General features: G+C 38.2%; 1 protein-coding gene across 4 annotated transcripts in view; it reads left to right on the plus strand.

Annotated features, from left to right (window-relative positions):
• LOC139964288 (tyrosine-protein kinase ABL1-like) overlaps positions 1 to 21069 on the plus strand; it is a 61206-nt gene extending 40137 nt beyond the window's left edge. For all 4 annotated transcript variants that reach the window (XM_071965774.1, XM_071965777.1, XM_071965775.1 and 1 more), the window contains exons 2-9: positions 4363 to 4563; positions 9927 to 10228; positions 10452 to 10724; positions 14759 to 14843; positions 15686 to 15863; positions 16528 to 16712; positions 18161 to 18592; positions 19601 to 21069. In XM_071965774.1, the coding sequence (XP_071821875.1) occupies positions 4363 to 4563; positions 9927 to 10228; positions 10452 to 10724; positions 14759 to 14843; positions 15686 to 15863; positions 16528 to 16712; positions 18161 to 18592; positions 19601 to 20895 (2951 nt within the window). In that variant the 3' untranslated portion in view covers positions 20896 to 21069. The remainder of the gene's footprint in view (positions 1 to 4362; positions 4564 to 9926; positions 10229 to 10451; positions 10725 to 14758; positions 14844 to 15685; positions 15864 to 16527; positions 16713 to 18160; positions 18593 to 19600) is intronic.
• The last annotated feature ends 362 nt before the right edge of the window (positions 21070 to 21431 follow it).

Below are 21431 nucleotides of genomic sequence, written 5' to 3' on the forward strand. Positions count from 1 at the left end.
AATAACCCTACTCTGTTCCAGATCCTTATTCAGTCCTTGTACACGCATGTACACACAGTATGTTAAACCAGTACTGGAAATATACTTATATTTGTAAAATACATTATGGGCATGGATCTTGACTGATATATATGCCCATGTACCCATTACATGTTGCATGTAAAGTGAGTTGAGTTACATGTAAGACATCTTCGCATGGCCAGTTTGTATAAATTTCTTTCTAAATTAGGCAGAGCTGGTCATTTCCAAGTTCTCTGGGAACATGTATGCTGTCAATTTTTACCTATTTCCAGATATTCCCATGATGAGGTAACAGAGTAGGGTACTTCAATGATTACTTGTAGTATTAAGATGAGGTCAAGGCATGACCCAGACAGACATTTTTTATTTATTTATTTATTTGTTTTAATTTTTTTATAGTCATCTTTAATGAGGGTAGTCCTGCTCAGTGCAGAAGTACTGCTTTCCAGAGGAGCCCTTAATATATAGGCCATGCACTTGATACAGTGTTAACCTTTAATAATAAGAAGGGATGGAATGAAACACTCAATGCAAGCTTTCCATGTTCAGTAACATAAACTTAAAAAGGTAAAAAAGTCAAAACATCAGCAAAATTGACACGCTTTAAAAATCCATAAAACTTACACAAACACACACACAGTATAGCTGAACCTTAGAACAAATTTTCAGTTGAAAATACCACGTTCACATTGCACTCCTTACTCTCCAAGCTTTTCATACATTGAAACTCTTGCAAGTCTTTCGAGAGGTGAAGTAGTCTAATAAGATAGCTATCTCATTTTATACTTCTTTTTCCTGGAAACGGCGTGAGCTCTCCGGCAGCACCTTGCAAATTGCCCCGTCTCCAATAGCTAGAACTGAGCTGTATGTGTGACATCCTGGAACTACTGTATGGTGAAATAACTATTGCCCTCAGGCTAATTTACTCTCTGGATGACATCCAGTGAAGTTGACACACATAACAATTATATGTAAAATTTATTCAAATTGGATTGTCATCATCAGGATTATATTATGTGAACTTTGACCTTGTGCAGAATGCATATATGTTACAGCGGAAATATCACACACACACACACACTCACGCACACGCACACAAAAATTGCCTGAAGGTGTTCTGGTTTTAGCTCAGTAGGATACAAATTTTTTCTTTTTTTTGTATCATTATATAAGCTATGTTCTTACTTTACTATCCTCTTATTAATTGCATTCTTAGCTCGTTACCCACAGATTGCGAGCAGATCTTATATCCAGGAGATCCTCATGTTGGGAAATTTAGTGGTCATTTAATTATACATGTTGCTAAATTTATAACCTTGATTAATACGGAATTTGAACTATTTTGATTGCAATTGTTAAGTGTAAAAGCTAAATAGCATGGGGAATGTGGACACTGTTCACAGTGGGGACACATTATTGATGAGTGCATCCACTGCAATGTTGGCTGTACACTGTACATGCAGTCATCATTTAATATCTAATTTGTGTGTACTTGAGCATTTGGGATATCTGAGTGACAGACAATCACTGTGTATATATCAGATACTGTTCACCAGACTGCTCTATCTGTGGTCTCCTTTCTATCGATGGAAGAGAGAGGCCAAAACCCAACCTAGATACTGAAATTTCACGATACCTTATATGCATACAGTATGGGAATGTTTGATACTCCAGTGAGTGTACAATGGATGTTGAATAGTTGTTACTTACCACAGTACTGTACATCTTGGGCTGCGTTTTCATTACAGAATGATCAGACCCCCTCCCTCTCCCCCCCCTCTGCAGGTGCTGTTTGGCATTAAAGCAAGTCTTTATAGTAGACCACATGTATGCTTAGTATCAGACCCTGTGCTTGGCATCATCTAACATGCTGGCAGCTGAGATTTGTTTTACAGGAATCTAAAGGTTGCTAAACCAGAACTGTTTGATATTAAGCGTAAATAATGAGCGTTACAATTAAGCAACAATGCAAACAGTTATAGGATCCCCTCGATCCAGTAGTCTCGATGGCATCATTCAAATAGCTACATGTTGAACCACGGTCAGTCTTCTACAGCTATCTTACTCCCACCTTCTTAGATTTCTCCTTTATCGAAACATTAGATATATATCCTATCGGATCGATCGACACTACGCAATGATTGGGCAAAATTTGGAAGGTCAGAACTTCCAGGACGATGCTATTTGGAAAGTTTTTGATTTACTGATTTACTTCTACCTACTTATGAGAGTCTGTGTATTTTTATTTCTTTTGTTTGCAATCCTATTGTTCATCATAAAGCATACATATATAAACCACCTCCCCCCTCCCTCCTCCCATTCCCTCTCATATCTGCCACCTGCAGCCCACTCCCCTCTTCCCCTTTCCTTTCTTACTCTCCTCTTTGCCCTCCTCCACCTCCCCCCATCTCCTTCTGTGCCCATCCTTTCCCTACTCAATCTGCTCACTCTTCACCTTACCCATCCTGCACCTGGACTTATCTAGCAGTGGATTTTTTAGTCCTCATTGGTTGTGACTAGTAACTCTGTTGCTACCTGTGGCATCACTCAGATGATAAGTACACAGTACATTGGCTACAGTATATCTGTGCATATTCCCTTGTCAGACATTTGTTCTCTGGTTTGTACATTAATGACACTGTTTCCCCCCCCCCCCAGGGGAGAAGTTTTGCATATTAGCATGTCTAACCTTTGGAATTGCTGTCATGTTATGTTCAGTTCATGCCATAAATTTCATACAGTTTACAGTACATGTTTTTGCAAGGGGTAAGACTACTGTTGATAAACTCAGAGAGATATGTTTTGATTATAAATAGAAAATGGGATTGACTGTTAGGGTATCTCCTCATCACATACATACATACGAACTTGAATGTGAAACAAACAAAACACAAAGTTTCTTATTCTTGGCTGTTTTCATGTGAACAGGTTAACAGGTATAATACACTATGTATATTGTGTGACTGAAGGACTGCATGGTAAAACTAGGAGTGCATATACATACACACACACATATATACATATATATATATATATATATATATATATATATATATATCTATTTATATATCTATTTCTATATACTGTATATATATATGCTGTATATATATAAATATATATATATATATTTATATATATATATATATATATATATTTATATATATATATATATATATATTTATATATATATATATATATATATATATATATATATATATATAAAAATATATATATAGCTGATGATAAATATTTCCTTGTTATTAATTTAATTGTTTGATATGATTCAGTTGAATGCCATCAGTAGCATTAGCCCCAGATACTTTATAAAGTGAAACTATATCTCAGTACTTGTGTATATAACTGATTTTCGAAGTGCGATATTGTTATACAATGGCTGAATAAATGAATGAATTGAATTTAGATGCTCGCACTTTCACAAGCCGTTCAACCCCTGAAAAACATTAACGATTAATATACATGTCTATAGATCCAGATGATTTGTCATAGTCTTTTATAGTGGATATGAAATGGAGGATAAGTGCTTTAGTGTGAAGTGTGAATATACATTGGATGAAGTTTGTTTGTAGTCTTAAAGGGGGAACGTTATTGATGGAAGACAATAGTCTGTTATACAGTTTATACATGTATGTACTTCCTCCTTCAAGCACCCTGTGAATTCAAGACCACATACATGTGTAAGTTTGTAACTTTGTTTACAATGAATGATAACTTAAAAGAGTAAGTAAATCAAATAAAAAGATTTTATAAAAATCATGACATGACTGCCTGACAAATTTGTGAGAGTTGATTGTGCAACTGTTTAAAGTGCGCAGAGATTTGACTCAAAGTTTCTGTGACAGTTAAAGACTGGTATCTGAGAGCATGTTTTTTTTCTTCCATTTTGTAGTATACACATCGTGGAATCTTGAAGACATGATGATGAATAGATACGTGAATGAATGAAAACATTTTTTCACCGTTTGTCTGTGATTAGTTTATTTGAAGAGGTGTTCCTAACAGTCGTTATGGTCCTATGTATTGGCCTGCCATACTTGAAGGTACATTATCCGCTGAATACTGATGCTATAACTTTTTCAAACCGAATAGTGTCAAACAGTCATGGTAATGAGAATGCTTTGTAATGTATGGTACATGATTACACTGCAGAATATGTCAGTCTTTTCAAACGAGCATTTTAGTCTTCAATTGTACTACACATTGAGAAATTTAAAAAAAATATCTGTATGGATTTATCGACACATCTGATTGGTGACTCTTTGTTGAATCAAACGTACTATAAATATTATAGATCTCACAATTTACTTTTCATTTGGTTCACAGACAACTTCCAGGACGGCATCCAGTCTCGTCCTCTGCCAAGCACCCCTTCCCATGGGCCTCCTCCTTCTTCTTCAGGTGACCTGACGGGATGGAGCTCCAGCGAGGATGTATTTGGAGGCACAGATGACAGTGACCCCGATCTCTTTGTGGTTCTCTTCGATTTTAATGGCAGTGCAGAAAATCAGATTTCTGTGAGAAAAGGTACAGTAAAGATATATACAATATATACGGATCAGAAATGTGGCCAGCATCAACTTACGGTGGTTCCCCAGTCTCCCACCCCCACCCAGGGGGTAGGAAGCTTCCAAAAAGTGGGGGGACAACATCAGAGGGGCACTTTCTCATTCCACTTGTTAAGCTATAAACCGATACACAGCGGCCATCTCACTTAAATATATATGATGTGTTAGTATGCTATCAATACTATTTATTGAGATTGTTTATTGTCAACCGTGCTACATAAAGATATGGGATGCCATTTTAAAAATAGCATGAACAGACTAAAAATAAATAATGAAAATAAAATATTAAAATTAACAAAGGCTTAAGATATCCAAAAGACAGTTCTTCATCAAAGGGGCACATTTTATTTGCCAGTAGGGCACATTTGCTATTTTGGAAAAAGTGGGCGGCACGTGCCCCCAGTGACCCCCGGCTCCTAACCCTTGCCCCCACCCAAGATGGACACATAGTCAAGTGGTTTTTATTAACGATGTAACATGAAATTGATATTGCTCAGTGTTAACAATCTCTAGAGTCACATATGGAAGCCTGTTGGAACAAATAAACATTGCAACCTTTTGTTTATAGCAAAATGCAATAGAATTAGAATGCTTACGAGCTTTCCAATGTAGAAACAACTTCTGCTGCATCTACCCATCTGTGTATAGCTTTAACTGATCAGTAACTGTATTTTAGTTAATTATTGAGCTGTGTGAATGTCCCTTTGTTCTCTGGCACAACAACTCTAAACATCCATATGCACTGACATTACAAGGATGCCCTGGTTGCCTTATATATAAATATATATATATATATATATGATACTCTCAAGGATTAATAAGTGTTTCTATCCTGCTATTCCATATATATCACTGTATAGTCACAAGTGAAGCTTTATCATCATAGAAACAGATTTCTGAGAAAATTGAAGTCAAGTAGAAACATTAGGAGGGGAGTGAATGAAAGACCTCCCTCCCCTCCCCTCCCCTCCCCTCCTATGCCTAAGCCTAACCATAGGAGGTGTCTCGATCTTGCGTGACTGATGGTGATCATAGTCCAGGGTCCATATTAATTGTCATATATGCTCTGAGTAATGATTTGTAGTTCTCTACATAACTTAAAAGCTCATGGAACATTATCGTTGGGGTGCTCAAGAGGTGCTGTCGATGCGATGGAAATATGAATATGAACCAACACAGATACTGTAGATATGATCTGATATATGCTGTTTGTATGTGTCTGGTTCAGTGACTTAAATACATTGGCATGGACTTGCAGTAGGGTTGGGCGATATATCGAAAATTATTATTATCGCGATAATTTTTTTTCAAGACGATATTTTTTGAGGATTGAACAAATGACGATAATTTCTTGTGAAAAAAATTTGAAATAGATGTAGAAAAAAAAATTCTCCGTTTTATGTGTAAATGTTATTCTAGCATTCCATGGTTAAGAAAGTTGAAAAGAAATATTTTATCAACTTCATTTACTGACTTTTGAACTTCGTAAAAACCCGTTCTTTACAACATTGACTGTATAGAGAACAAAACTCTGAAAATCAGTAGAAAAATTACCAATTGTGTACGAAAAGTAAGTTGGTACACCTTTCTAATTTTACGAAAGATGGAGCAAAATACTTTCGAAAAATTCACGCGAAACTGGCATATCGTGCTAAATGCAACAAGTGTCATGTAAACAAGGCTCTAGTACACCCATTTATGAATAAACCAGAAGACCACATCTGGTGTAAAGCGGGGGAAAGAAAGTATTTTCTAGAATTTCCAAAAAATAATAATAATAATAATAATATCCTACCATAGTTAAGTTTATAGTAAATAGCCTAACCACTTTGTCGGTTACGGATCTCACGTAACAACAAAAACACAACTAATTGTATTTTGCGAAGTTGACGATTTCTACAAGGACATGGAAACAATATTTAGCATTAAGTTAATCACGCCTGGTGGCCTAAAACATGGAATTACAAGCTTTACTTTCATAAAGATGGCCATACTGTAGCTACTGGGGCCTTGATATCGTGCTATGTCTGTATGGTATAGACTGTGCCTCGTGTATCATGGGGAATAGATTGTTTTGTTCATACGGAGGAGTCGGTTGGCTTGAGGTGTGTTTTACTTACCTTAATGTTACGGGGATATTTACCTACTTTCCTTGAACGTCTAAGATAATATTTCGCATAACTTTACGGATCCTTTACTGACTGACCTAATTAATTCTAGAGTGGAGCCAAAGAATTTTACTCCATGAAAAGTTTTTTGGAAACGTGCCAAAAATGTTAACAAACAGGTGTTAGACGGGGGTTGTTTTGCAAGGTACCTGAGAAAATTTGAAGCACATTGTAGCCTACCGTGATATTTAAGTACGGTTAAACACTGCAGTTGTAAACTGATTGTTAGGCAGTCTAGAAACGGGGCTTTGCCGAACGTAGTTTGTTTCATAATATCGACAGTTTTGTAAGTTAAACTTTATAAAGATTGTAAGACATATTAATTCTCTTTTCATTTTATCACATAATATAGCTACTCTAACTTGTCATTTTAAAACTTTCATCAGTTTCGTGACAATTTAAATTCATAAAGTTAGTCAGTATTTTGAATCCTCAATTGCGAATTTTTTTATCGCCAGACACGCAAAAATACTTAACTTTTCCGGGGGCCTTCGCCCCTGGACCCCCAAAAGGGGTTCCACCCCTTGAACCCAACGGGGCTCTAAGGCGGGCCTTGAACCCCACGCCATTATGCTCGGTGTGTTTGCTGCGCGAAAACACCGGTGGGAAATCGGCAGTTGTTTTTAGTGTGTTCGCGAACACACTAAAAACAACAAGAAAAAATTATCGTAATTATCGAAATATCGCGATAATTTTTGAAATATTTATCGTGACATTAAAAAGCAAATATCGCCCAACCCTAACTTGCAGTAACATCTGATGACTGGCAAATTAAAAAGATTCAAAACATGTACACTACTGTACTGTACCAGGGATAGAATTTAAATTATAGTGTTCAAATATTGTGGACTTTATACAGTAGCAGTTTTGAAAACTCAGAGCTTCTTTTCTTAATAAATAATATTAAAGTCCCTTAACAGTACTTTATTATACAGAACTGCTATAATTATATACATGTAACTTGCACTTGTATCTAACAGCTTGCCCATTTTGCTTAGCATAGATCTTTACGATGAGATGCCGTAGAAATGTTTCCCTGCCGGTAATGTTTAATGTTTGTAGCAATAACAAATGAGAGAAATAATCAGTATGGTTTATTTATGTGAAAAAAAAGTAATAGAAAATAGATCAGTTTGCTTTAGTATCATGGATCATGTTAGTGGACCTGTGTATACCTACTCAAAAAGTGTACAACTTGGGAAATGTCAGACCCTATTTTAATAATTCGTCGTAAGTTTTCTAGTTTTGCGTGGCCTAAAATATTGTTTCAATATAACTAGTATTGATACATTTGTTAATCTATTAGAAGAAATGCAAATTGACAACTTTGAATCTAAGGTTAACTTATTAGGGATCGACTTTGCGCTGTGAAAATAATTTTGACTTCTTTAGTTTCCTTTAATAGAGGTACAGTGTACTGTCAGCTTTATATTCCTCCTGTAACAAAACAACCTTTAAAGATTCTTTCATTTAGTTCATACCCTGTTGGTTCTCCAAGCAAACTGCTTTCTTGCTTGGTTATAAAATGTAACTGAATAAATAATAATAACATAAGAAGATATAGGTACTGTAGGTATGTAAGTTCAGCTTCATGCCATAGCAATATATACTAATATGCATAGAATTGATAAACCCAACTGGACTGACTACTGTGTGTAACTTTATCCTTTGTGAAAATGGCTGTCCAGGAAAATAGTAAACAAAACAATGTACTATGAATTATGTATGTACCCTATAGAACAGACTTTTTAAAGCTAGCAATGCAACACATGCACATTTCATGAGCAAAAACTTTTTAAAAATTCCTCAAATTTACTATGTATGTTATATCAAATGCACATCTCATGAATGCAAAAACTTTTTAGAAATCCCTCCATTTTTCAAATGAATTTTATATGTTAAGCTTCTAAAAACCCCCACTGATGGTGTTTGAAATCAGCCCCAAGCGATCACTATCATGTGACCTCGAGTCAAAATTTTGTTCATTTCAGTCTCAAACTTAAATTTTTTTTGGTAAAGTTGTATCCACGTACAATTTCATGTCTACTAGCATTCCACAATGTCTAGCAGATTATATAACATTGCTTGAGTAAATGGCGATTTATGCTGCAGTATTGACTCCAAATATGCTAGAAAGTCCAATAATGGTCACTCATGTTCAACCTTCAACTTCTAATAAAACACTGTAATGCCACCATGAGAGCATTTGGTGCCACCATGTAGGCATTTAATGCCACATTCAGTTGTCCAAGTGATGAACCCTCCTCTATATCCGAGCCAGAAGCTCCCGGAGAGAGGTCTTGTCCTTGTCGACGACGAGGTCAGCCTTATATACTTCAAACTGTATCTCTTCCATGATTCATCATACATACTAACACATCATTGTTTTGAAATTACCCATGTATACAAATTAGCATATTAGTTGTCAGATCATGGTACATCTTGGCAGCATCGTATCAATTCTCTGGGCAAAGGATGCAATTAGTCTGTTTATATTAATGATTCCAGTCTGAGTTTGTTTACATTACAATAATTCTTCCAAACAGTGACCTAAACACATTTCCATCTTGGAAATGGAAGCCTTCGTTGAAGTTGTTATATAAGTACAGTCTATTTTCAATATGACTAAAATCTCTTGTCCACTAAATATATCATTTCTCGAACATGTGTTTACCTTCAATCTTGGAAGACTTCCTCAGCCTTAAAGTAAAGTGTACGTTACGGAATCTGTCTTATTGAAGCTATTTTATTATTACGTTAGTCTGTCACCCAAAAACAGTAGGTGTCATCTGAACTGCATTGCCTATTAATGTGTGTTCACAATCTGCAGTAGTCTGCAGCTTTCTTCAAAGAATTCGTCAGACCTCATCATAAAACCTCTTTTTTTACTTACTCTGTTGTTTTCAAATTTATCTTTAATTCTCATTGTTGTGAATCCTTTTCAGTAAAAAGTTTAAATATCCAGCTCACACTATACGACTACCGTTATTATATTCGGTTTTGACAAACGTGGCTTAGTACACAGCTCAACGAGGTGGTGTTTCTTACGCTAGTGAAATTTTGATTCTTGAACGTCTATTGCCAAACTTGTCAGCTATTCTTTAAATGCCAAAAACAAAGAAGGGACACCTCTCCATCTATGATTTTATTTCAGGGGAGCAGGTGCGAATTCTTTCCTACGACAAAGCTGGCGACTGGTGCGAACTCCAGAAGGTGAGCAGCGGAAAGACTGGCTGGGTACCATCTACCTATGTCACGCCGTCCAGCAGCCTCGAGAAACACTCGTGGTACCATGGAAGGATAGCTAGGAATACGGCTGAGTACCTCCTCAGTAGTGGGATAGATGGCAGCTTCCTCGTCAGGGACAGCGAGAGCAGTCCAGGACAACTTTCAATATCCATGAGATACGACGGGAGAGTCTATCACTACAGGATAAGCAATGGAATGGATGGCAAGGTTGGTGGAGAGAGGATGATCAATGCTAAGGAGTGTAGGCGGGAGGGGCGGAGGCAGGGGGGGGAATGTTAACATGAGAAGCTGTTTAATGAAGGGTCGGTGGGATGGGGTATCTGGGATGAGGGCTTTTTATTTTTAGACAAGTTTTATGGATGAAAATTATAAGCAAATAGTTGTTTTGATAAACCTATTTAACTCTTCCTCGTTCATTTCGCCTTGCCAGGTCTTCGTTACAAATGAGAAGTGCTTCAACTCAGTAGCAGAATTGGTCCGCCACCACTGTAAAGAGGCGGACGGTTTGATCACAACTCTACGGTACCCCGCCCCCAAACTCAACAAACCCACAGTCTACGGCGTGTCCCCGCAGGTGGACATTTGGGAGGTAGACCGACAAGACATCGTCATGAAGAGCAAACTCGGAGGCGGGCAATACGGTGAGGTCTACGAGGCCTGTTGGAAGAAACACAATCGGATCGTCGCTGTCAAAACACTGAGGGTAAGATGTGAGAAAACATTATCCAAAGTCGATAATAAAGCTGATAGAAAAGAAGAAAAATATAAATGATGAACACAAATATAAAAAGAGAAACTATTCTCTAGGACTTTTCAAACCAATGACCTTAATAGGAAATCACTCTGGTTTCAAATACCAACGGTACAAGTGCCTTGTATAGCTGCTTTTAAAATATGATTTTTTTTTATCACCAATTATTGGCAGCATTTCATAGTTAGAGTATTTCTGTAAAATGAGCAGCTGACAATTCTAAAGTCTTGTTCACATTTGAGAACACCAGTGGGGATCTGGTACTGGTACCAGTCAAAGGCCAGCAACTTTATAGTGTCACAAAGGTCACGTCCTCGAGATCAGGCCGGGCAATGTTGATCCCTCCCCCCCCAATTGGGGGAGCACCCTGACCTTGAGAACACCAGTGGGGATTTACCACTAATAGGCCAGCAACTTAATAGTGTCACAAAGGTCACATCCTCAAGATCAGAACGGGCAATGTTGCTCCTCAATCCCTTCCCCCCCCCTTTGGGGGATTACCCTGACCATGCGAGAGTGATCACGTTTGTACTGTGAATGTCTCAGAGGATCCTGCAATGCCATCAGATCTCTGTTCACTTGCTACCATCACTTGAATTTAAACTGGCACGTGTCTAAAAAGTCAGGCACACTATTGTACTATACTTGATGTTTGAAGAATCAACATCAGGAAAACACATTACTGATATACCTACCCCCTTGTGGTCTCAACTGTGGAAGAAAAACAAGACCTGAGACTAGGGTTGGGCGATATTTGCTTTTTAATGTCACGATAAATATTTCAAAAATTATCGCGATATTTCGATAATTACGATAATTTTTTCTTGTTGTTTTTAGTGTGTTCGCGAACACACTAAAAACAACTGCCGATTTCCCACCGGTGTTTTCGCGCAGCAAACACACCGAGCATAATGGCGTGGGGTTCAAGGCCCGCCTTAGAGCCCCGTTGGGTTCAAGGGGTGGAACCCCTTTTGGGGGTCCAGGGGCGAAGGCCCCCGGAAAAGTTAAGTATTTTTGCGTGTCTGGCGATAAAAAAATTCGCAATTGAGGATTCAAAATACTGACTAACTTTATGAATTTAAATTGTCACGAAACTGATGAAAGTTTTAAAATGACAAGTTAGAGTAGCTATATTATGTGATAAAATGAAAAGAGAATTAATATGTCTTACAATCTTTATAAAGTTTAACTTACAAAACTGTCGATATTATGAAACAAACTACGTTCGGCAAAGCCCCGTTTCTAGACTGCCTAACAATCAGTTTACAACTGCAGTGTTTAACCGTACTTAAATATCACGGTAGGCTACAATGTGCTTCAAATTTTCTCAGGTACCTTGCAAAACAACCCCCGTCTAACACCTGTTTGTTAACATTTTTGGCACGTTTCCAAAAAACTTTTCATGGAGTAAAATTCTTTGGCTCCACTCTAGAATTAATTAGGTCAGTCAGTAAAGGATCCGTAAAGTTATGCGAAATATTATCTTAGACGTTCAAGGAAAGTAGGTAAATATCCCCGTAACATTAAGGTAAGTAAAACACACCTCAAGCCAACCGACTCCTCCGTATGAACAAAACAATCTATTCCCCATGATACACGAGGCACAGTCTATACCATACAGACATAGCACGATATCAAGGCCCCAGTAGCTACAGTATGGCCATCTTTATGAAAGTAAAGCTTGTAATTCCATGTTTTAGGCCACCAGGCGTGATTAACTTAATGCTAAATATTGTTTCCATGTCCTTGTAGAAATCGTCAACTTCGCAAAATACAATTAGTTGTGTTTTTGTTGTTACGTGAGATCCGTAACCGACAAAGTGGTTAGGCTATTTACTATAAACTTAACTATGGTAGGATATTATTATTATTATTATTATTTTTTGGAAATTCTAGAAAATACTTTCTTTCCCCCGCTTTACACCAGATGTGGTCTTCTGGTTTATTCATAAATGGGTGTACTAGAGCCTTGTTTACATGACACTTGTTGCATTTAGCACGATATGCCAGTTTCGCGTGAATTTTTCGAAAGTATTTTGCTCCATCTTTCGTAAAATTAGAAAGGTGTACCAACTTACTTTTCGTACACAATTGGTAATTTTTCTACTGATTTTCAGAGTTTTGTTCTCTATACAGTCAATGTTGTAAAGAACGGGTTTTTACGAAGTTCAAAAGTCAGTAAATGAAGTTGATAAAATATTTCTTTTCAACTTTCTTAACCATGGAATGCTAGAATAACATTTACACATAAAACGGAGAATTTTTTTTTCTACATCTATTTCAAATTTTTTTCACAAGAAATTATCGTCATTTGTTCAATCCTCAAAAAATATCGTCTTGAAAAAAAATTATCGCGATAATAATAATTTTCGATATATCGCCCAACCCTACCTGAGACACTTTCCCTTTTTTTTCAACAACATGAATGTGACTTCTTCTGCTACACTGTAGTTTTCTTCCAGAATACTAGTTACCCTAGCTATGTTGTGTTCGAGAAATACCATGACCTGATAACAAAAATAGGCAGATTTTTTTTTTTTTTACAAATAGTGGGGTAACTTACATTCAAACATAATTACAACCCTCCATCATGCATAAAATTATTGTGGCCTTCAAGACACTGAGTCCCTTGAGAGGGTTTTGTAGACTTTCGGAAATAGGAACAATGCATAACGTGATAAAATATATGTAGTGGAAAACTGACTTGATTCCAGGTTAGAGTTTGGGAAGGTTAACAACTTCTAGTCAAGGACTTTATGGAGAATGACAAACTGGGAGTTGTTTACCTGCTTGTTTTGTCTTAGATTAATGTTTTGCAATAAAACGGCCATTGAAAATTAAATCACTTCCAGATGTGAAAGAGAAGTGCACTGCTTAAAAAGCAATTTCCTTAAAATCCTGTAGACTGTTTTGATACATAAACAGGGGGGCAGTGGGGGGGGGGAGAGGTGGTATTAGAGAGGTAAGAGGGAAGTGGGGTGGGGGGGTATGGGTGATGTTGGACTGTTGTGAATATATTTGCAATCTCAAGCATATTTTGCACTGACAGCGATCACTTTTGTATGTGTCTTTGGTTGCTGAAACATTTCAAAAATCGACAGATTAAGAAAAAAAAATCCCAAAGATTTGATATTTTGATTTGAAAGTTTTTTAGAAGCCTTTTTCTTGTGGTATTTTCATGTGCTGCTCAAATTGGTGTTATAAAGTGAGCAAGACAGAAAAAAGAAATGAGAAGAAGAAATTTGAAGACAGAGGCGGAAAAGAATAGGAATTGGAGAGGGAAAAAAGATTGACTTTGATAGGGACTGGAAAATTGAGTTGTTCTCACAATTTTGCTAACATTCCAGGCTAGCCAGTAATTGTCCTTCATAACTCATACAAACTTTGGGTTATTTTGTCCATCTGTCAATCTAGTTTTACTTATTTTGTATACAAGATGAAATAACTAGGATTGAAGTTGAACATAGAGACAGATCTCGATATATGAAAGGTTTGACATGCTAGAAATACAGACCTTACACATAACGGTAGTTAAATGCACGCAAAACTCTGGCTTCGGTGCACATGGGTCACGTGCCATCTCAATTTCCTGTATAATTAGCATCTTGACGGTGTGAAGACTGTTCAGTCAGCATTTCTTAGTATTTTCATTTGAAAGGATTCGTTTCTTGCCAGCAATACAGTGTCCGGTTCTTTTTTTTGGTTATAAACAGCAGGAGCAGAAGTGATTGTTGCTAACTACTAGAGCCTTATAATCTGTTAATTGCAGAAAGAAATAATTTTGATAGCATTTTCACTGACCATTGGATTGGTCACAAAAGTGAATTTGTAAAAGTGGGAAGATAATGTAGTGGTGTGCGGTTTTGTATTAAAAACTAAAAGGCTACTAGTTTGTTTGCCTGGACATGTAAGATATAAATTATGATATTTTCTTTGAAGATATTTCAAAGACATCATATAACTCTTGGCTTTTATTTCATTCACAGGAAGAGAACATGAGAATCGAAGAATTCTTGAGCGAAGCCGCAGTGATGAAGAATGTAAAGAACCCAAATTTAGTGCAATTGTTAGGTAAGGGACCCTAGTTATTGGCTAGTAGCAGAGATGTAGGAAGGAGTAGTGGTGTGGGGAAATTAATTAGAACACTTCAACCCTGGTGATCACCTGTGAAATTGTTTAAACATTATGAGCAAAATGATTGTCTAATCGGGAAGGATGGAGAAACAAGCTGTTTAATTTGGTTCTTGTTAGTCAGTAAGTTCCCATATCCTCCCTCCCCCTGCCATGCTAGGGCACCCCCCCCCTTTGCATCCACCTTGCTTTAATGTTTTTACCCATATGTGGTAAAAATGATGGTCTCTTACCTAACCGAATGATGTAGACCGTTAAGAAGAGTAAGTACATGGATTTGTTTTCTCAATTCTGTGCTAAATGAACATTTAATCTGCTGGAGCATAAAATAATCTCAGTAGAATTTCAAGTGTTAAATCAGTCACTGTCTTCAGTTATAAAAATAACATTCTTGTTTAAGTTGAGCAAAGTTCAACGATATTTAAAAAAAAAAAGTACAGCTGTCGTGACCGGTTTGCTGACAATTATCTCGTTGAGGATGATAAATAAAATAACGGTATTGAAAGAAAAGGTTCTGTAAATGATACAACAACAAAAAAATAGCCATCGAAACCCTTCAAAAATTTGTAGACCAACTAAACTGCTGTCATTACAACAGTGTTTATCACCATTCAAGGATCCTTTTCTTTGTCAGATTATGACTTTTGAAAGGTCAAAGGTGATGTTTTTAAACGGATACTTTTCATGTTTATTCGTCTTTACAAAGGGTTCCTTTTTTTAAGTTGATTTCTTTGTATTCATTTTTCTGTTTTTCTCACCGCTACTTTTCGTCTCTTTGGCAGGTGTATGTACGAGAGAGCCCCCATTTTATATAATTACAGAGTTTATGCCTTACGGAAATCTGTTGGAATACCTCAGGGAAAATGACGAGACGACACTGCCAGCAGTCACCCTACTCTACATGGCTACACAGGTGGCCTCCGCTATGAGTTACTTAGAAGCCATGAACTATATTCACAGGTGAGCCGTGGGTTGTTACAGACGTGATCCCAGGCATCCACAAACTATGATCTCTCCTCGTCGCAGCATTTAGGGTTGACCCTGTCACCCAGTGTGTGTGCATGTGTGTGTCTTGTTTCATGTAAATCTCCACATCAGGGAGTTAGTGCCAAGATGACTTGAACCTCAATGTTAACCCGGATTACAAATGCAAGAGGGTATGAGAATGTTTACATCACGGTTTGTCATTCTGAGCCTATTCCTCTGTACGGTAGATACGAACACTGTTTTGTCAAAACACGGGGAAGTTGCTACACGATGATATTAACCCCGATTGTTTTGGATTACAACACTAAAACAAAAGCTGAATCAAGCACAAAGGAGAGGTACTTGAAACAAAAAATGATGATAAAATAAATTTAAAGCGGTCCTTGAAAAAGTCATAAATTTTATAATATTAGCATGCACACAAATACCACGCTTCTTTGGAGGATATTAAATATTGACCAATTTCCAAAAATGCTTTTCCTGAATGGGGTCATGTGTCAAGTAGTACCTTCAAAGGATAGTGGGGGAGTTTAGCAAACAAATTGTTGAAAATACCCTTAGTAATCCATCTTTCTTATGTTTGAACACATTTTATGTTGAATACATTTTAATCAAGTTCATTTTTTCTCAACTTCAGGGACTTGGCTGCACGAAACTGCCTGCTTGGAGAAAACCACCTGGTCAAGGTCGCCGACTTTGGGCTGGCCCGAATAACACAGGGTGAAGTCTACACGGCGCAAGCGGGTGCAAAGTTCCCCATCAAGTGGACGGCACCTGAAAGCTTGGCGTTTAACAAATTTTCCAACAAATCTGACATCTGGGGTGAGGATTAGAGACTGTAGTTAAACCTTAATTATGCAATGAATCTTGACTGATTAAGCAATTTTCTCTTGGGTTCATCGTGTGTAGAAAATAATCACATAATCATGAAGATGTCCTTGCTTGAGGGAGAAGTTAATTCCTGGGGAAAAGATGCACCTCATCATAAATATTGTTATTTTAGGGGGTCTGTCAAAAGTGAAGCAGTTGATTTTCGGCTGTTATGGTATATATGCATCTGTTTGTGTGTGTTTATAATCGAATGCGTAACAGGGCTTGAGAGTAGGTTAAATGTCTTGAAAGTTCCTTCAAGGCTAAACGAAGATGAAGCCTGTTTCTCAGTGCAGATCTCAATGTTTAAAGTCATTGGTTTGATAAAGGAAAACAAAGTTGTTCTTTTTGCTCCGTATGAACGGCAGAGTGGATGACATTCAATATCACAGTGTCTTTGACAAATTTGTTAAGTATTGTAGACGTGTTATTCTAGGTCATAAAAATCTTACGATTATGCTATTGAGCGTGGTGTTGCATCTGAGGAACTGACCAAATGGACTGACTAAGCAGTATGGTCTTTTGAATTGATAAACCTCAGTTTATTAGAGAAAACATTTCCCCTTTCCTCTCCCACCCCCCTCACCGAAGAAAAAAAAGTGGTATAATAATGCAACCTCTCCTGTCAAAAGTGAAAACGAACATTTTACAACGTATCAAAATTAATTTTATGCCTGCCATCATTTCTTAAACTCTGCCTTGGAGAAGTTTGTGTTGGTCTGTTATCCCATAATACATCACTCCTTAATCAGCTGTCATTAATCATTTGGATTTTCAAATGTTGATGTTGGAAAAAAAAAAAACAAGAAAAGAATAAAATGTAGCATACTGCTCTGTGGAAACACCATTTCAATACCTTGGTCATAGCTTTCCTTCTGTGAAGTGTTTGCGTCCAATCGACTCACAGCTTACTCCAAGAAGAGAAGCTTTGTCAGGGCAAGTTATCTGTACAAGCAATCTTTAACCTTGTAATAATATCTCTGTTTATTCATAACCAATATGTGTAAATAGGTGGAATAATTGCCTAGAAGTTAATGCAAATTGGATTCAAGATTTTGGCAGAAGTGTTAAATTTTATTTTCAACTTTGGATGAACGATTTGTGTAATTTTTTTTTTACAATAAAAAACACAGATATTTCCCAGTTCCCTCTTGTTACTTACTCTCCTCTGGAGTTGCAAGATATGTATTGATAACCAGTTCGCCCAATCTATAAAAAATGTTCATACCTCTGTAAAGAAACCAGCTATAATGATCATCTTAGGTGTCAGATATTGACACAGTTTGGTCTTAAGTTAGCTACTGGCCAGTTTGATATAAAGAAGCTACAGATTTCTTAAATAGGTATATATAAGCTGTAATTTTCTCATGCTCAAATGACTTTTGATTTTGTTTCGGCAGCTTTCGGTATCCTCCTGTGGGAGATTGCTACGTACGGTAGTTCACCTTACCCCGGTCTAGATCTCCAGCATGTCTACGGCAAACTGGAGAAAGGGTACCGGATGGAGCGTCCCGAGGGGTGTCCGTTAGACGTCTACAACCTCATGCTGAACTGCTGGGAGTGGAAGTCTAGCGATAGGCCTAGCTTCAGGGAAATCCTAGACGAGATGAACACGATGTTTGCCAACTCCAGTATAAGCGAGGAAGTGGAAAAGTCAAGAAGGGAGCCTCCGATCATACCAGTCAAGAAGCGCAGCAGCAGGAAGGACGGCGTCAGAGGTGGGATGCCGGACGAGAAACCCAGGAGTCACGACGGTGGCAGCGGCACGAGGGTCGACGAGAGAGGAAGAAACGGGCGGGAAATTCACACCAGTAACGAGATCTCCGAACAAGGTGAATTAACGAGTGATCTGTGGTTTGTGATCTTTAATGGTAAAGCAACAGGAAGGAACATCCCATCCCTCTCAAATACATGTGATCCACCAGATACTCTCTCTCCACCCCACCTCATCCATTTGTACTCTTTGTTTTTTTTAGGGGGGGGGAGGTTTGGTGCACCAAGTTCTTAAAGTACTTTAACCTGCAGCTGGGGTAGGCCTCGAGGCTTCAGGCTAATTAATGGCTAAATTGATAGTAGACTTCTATAATTGCCTTTAGAAAAAGAAAAGAGGCACTCGCTTTTCTCTGCCAGTAGACATTCAGAACATAAACACATAATAAGTTGGTAACAAAGGTCAGTCAAAACATTGGAAGTTCTCTACCTTGTTCCCTACCTAATGTAAGCCCCATATTATTGCTTATTATCAGCAAATATTATTGGGCTGCTCTCAAAAGCCTGCACAGTAACTGATCCACAGTATTCTATAATACAGGAAAATGTCAGCGGGAGTTTCATTTTAGTCAGATTTTTTTTTTAATTTTTATGCCCTAGCATTTTTCTTAGTAAGTGGCTTAATATTGTGAAATTCTAAATTTGTAAGTCTCTGAGAAATAATATCCTTTTTTTTCAACAAAAAACATAAAATCACTTTTATTTTTTGACATTAATGTAAGAAAAGATAATTTTCAGGATTTTATGCTAGTTTTGTTCATGTTTACTCTCTAGTTGTCGTAGTAATATCTACATCAGATATATACTGGCAACCTTCTTACATAGCCTTCCATAGTGTTAGAGTTTGCCTGAGTAAAAGAGTCGGCATAGCTCTGGGATGAGGATGGGTCACCGTTCTTTCCAAGCTTCCCTTTTCTTGTGAGTGTAGGGTGAATGGTAGTTTCTTGATTTATGTCTCTATGAAGCCATTAAGACTGGTATGACCACCCAGTGTCCTCTCCTACAAGTGCAACATCTTTTTCACCACCTTCATCCTCTATCCTTTGTCTTTTTTATCTTTCTTTCTACAGTACCTCATGAACCTCCAGACTTTCCGAAGAAGAAAGGCTTCATGAAAAACTTGGGAAAGAAGAAGCGATCTATGGACCAATCAATGGATAACGTGTCGGCGACCGCCGAGGAGAATAACACCCGCCCCCAAATGTCAACCGTCCCTGGCAAAGAAAATGGAATCGACATGCATGCAATCACACAAGATATAAACGCCTTATTTGTTGGACAAAATAACGCAAACTCTTCACTTCTGAAGCCTGGCGCCCCGCCACGTCCAGGCTTAACCGCGAGAGCGGCGCTGAAGCCGCCCCCCATTAACGACGCGAGAAGTAAACCGTGGCGGGCCAAAGAGGATAGCACCAGCTCATTGACAGAGGGCGTAGATGTACAAAGTTATAAGACCTCGAGGTCATCCTCGACTCCCACCATAGAGAGGAGGCCAGTTGAACCGAGTCTGCAGCAACAGCAGCAGCAGGAGGAGAAAGACACACCCAGGGCAGCGTTAAAGCCCCCTGGAAGACCAACCGATAGGCCTCCTCCTTTACCCCCACCTGTCAATGTTGCCACAGACTCAGCTAAGGAACCTTTAAGTAAAACAAAATCACTGCCTTCTGTAAAGAAACCGCTACAAACACAGGTGCCATCCGAGGGCATCCCCGAGAGCCCAGACGATCCCACGTCCCCGACGTCCGGCATGCGTAAGAAGAAGGACATCAGTCGACCCAAAGTGCCTCCGCCCGCTCCACCCCCTCTCAGTCCCAACTCGGATTCATCGTCTGCGTCTCCGATCCCCAGTCCCCGAAGCTCACCCTCCAGGACACCTCTGAGCCTTCCGAAGCCGCAGCGCTATGCCCACAAGCCACCTATACTCAGCCCCAAGCCGACGATAAGCAGCAACAAGCCAATCTTCCCTGCCACGAATCCCAACGTCAAGAGACACGACAGAAAGGGCTCGGCCAGGAGGCGGGTCGCGGCGCAGAACGAGAAGGCGGAGATGCAGGCCTCCAAGACAACCCTACTGCAGACCGCCGACAGCCTGTTCATGCAGAGTAACGTTATTATAAAAACGGGGGACTTCACTCTCTGCCATGAGTTCTCGTCCTCGTTAGAAGACTTCTTTCAGTCGTGCGAAAAGCACTTGGAAAATATGCCGGTCAGGCAGAAATTTTCGTTACGGGACGTTTTATCCAGATCTTCGAAAGACTTGCAGACGTTGAAAGTGAAACATTCATCGGTCAATACGGTGGAATTGGATACCATCGTAAACGGCCTGCATAACAGCATCAAAGAGATCCGGTCGCTTATACAGTGATTTTTATTTTCTCTTTTCCTTTCTGTTTTTTTTTTTTCCTTTTTCCTTTTCCTCTTTCTTTCTAACTAAGATATAAAAAAAGAAATATTTTATTAAAAGATGTTTGTATATTAGGCGTCATATTTTCTATTTGCTCCATTTTTATCTAATTTTCTCTTTGCTTGAAAAAAATAGAGCAAAAATAAGAGAAATGAGTCGAGCGTCTGCTTTTAAAACGCAAGTTGCTTTCATTTATGGCAGCCGAGCAGCTGTGAGATTTAATGGGTGATGATGCAATAAATGCTGGTAATTAATCCAACCTCATTAATATGCATTTATGAATCAAACACGGTTGGATTTATGAGCAGGGTATAACAACGTTACAGTTTTTTTTCCTCTATTACTCGGGGTAATAAAAGAAAATGTTGACATTTGAAAATAGAAATGGAATCATTCTAATAGACCTGGGGTATATTTTTGGGTGGTTGGGGCTTATTCACCCATTTTATAATTAAATAAGGAAACTTACCCTTTTTCATGTGTGTGTGTGTGAGTGT

This window comes from Apostichopus japonicus, chromosome 22 (assembly GCF_037975245.1).
Source record: "Apostichopus japonicus isolate 1M-3 chromosome 22, ASM3797524v1, whole genome shotgun sequence".
Lineage (NCBI taxonomy): Eukaryota > Metazoa > Echinodermata > Holothuroidea > Aspidochirotida > Stichopodidae > Apostichopus > Apostichopus japonicus.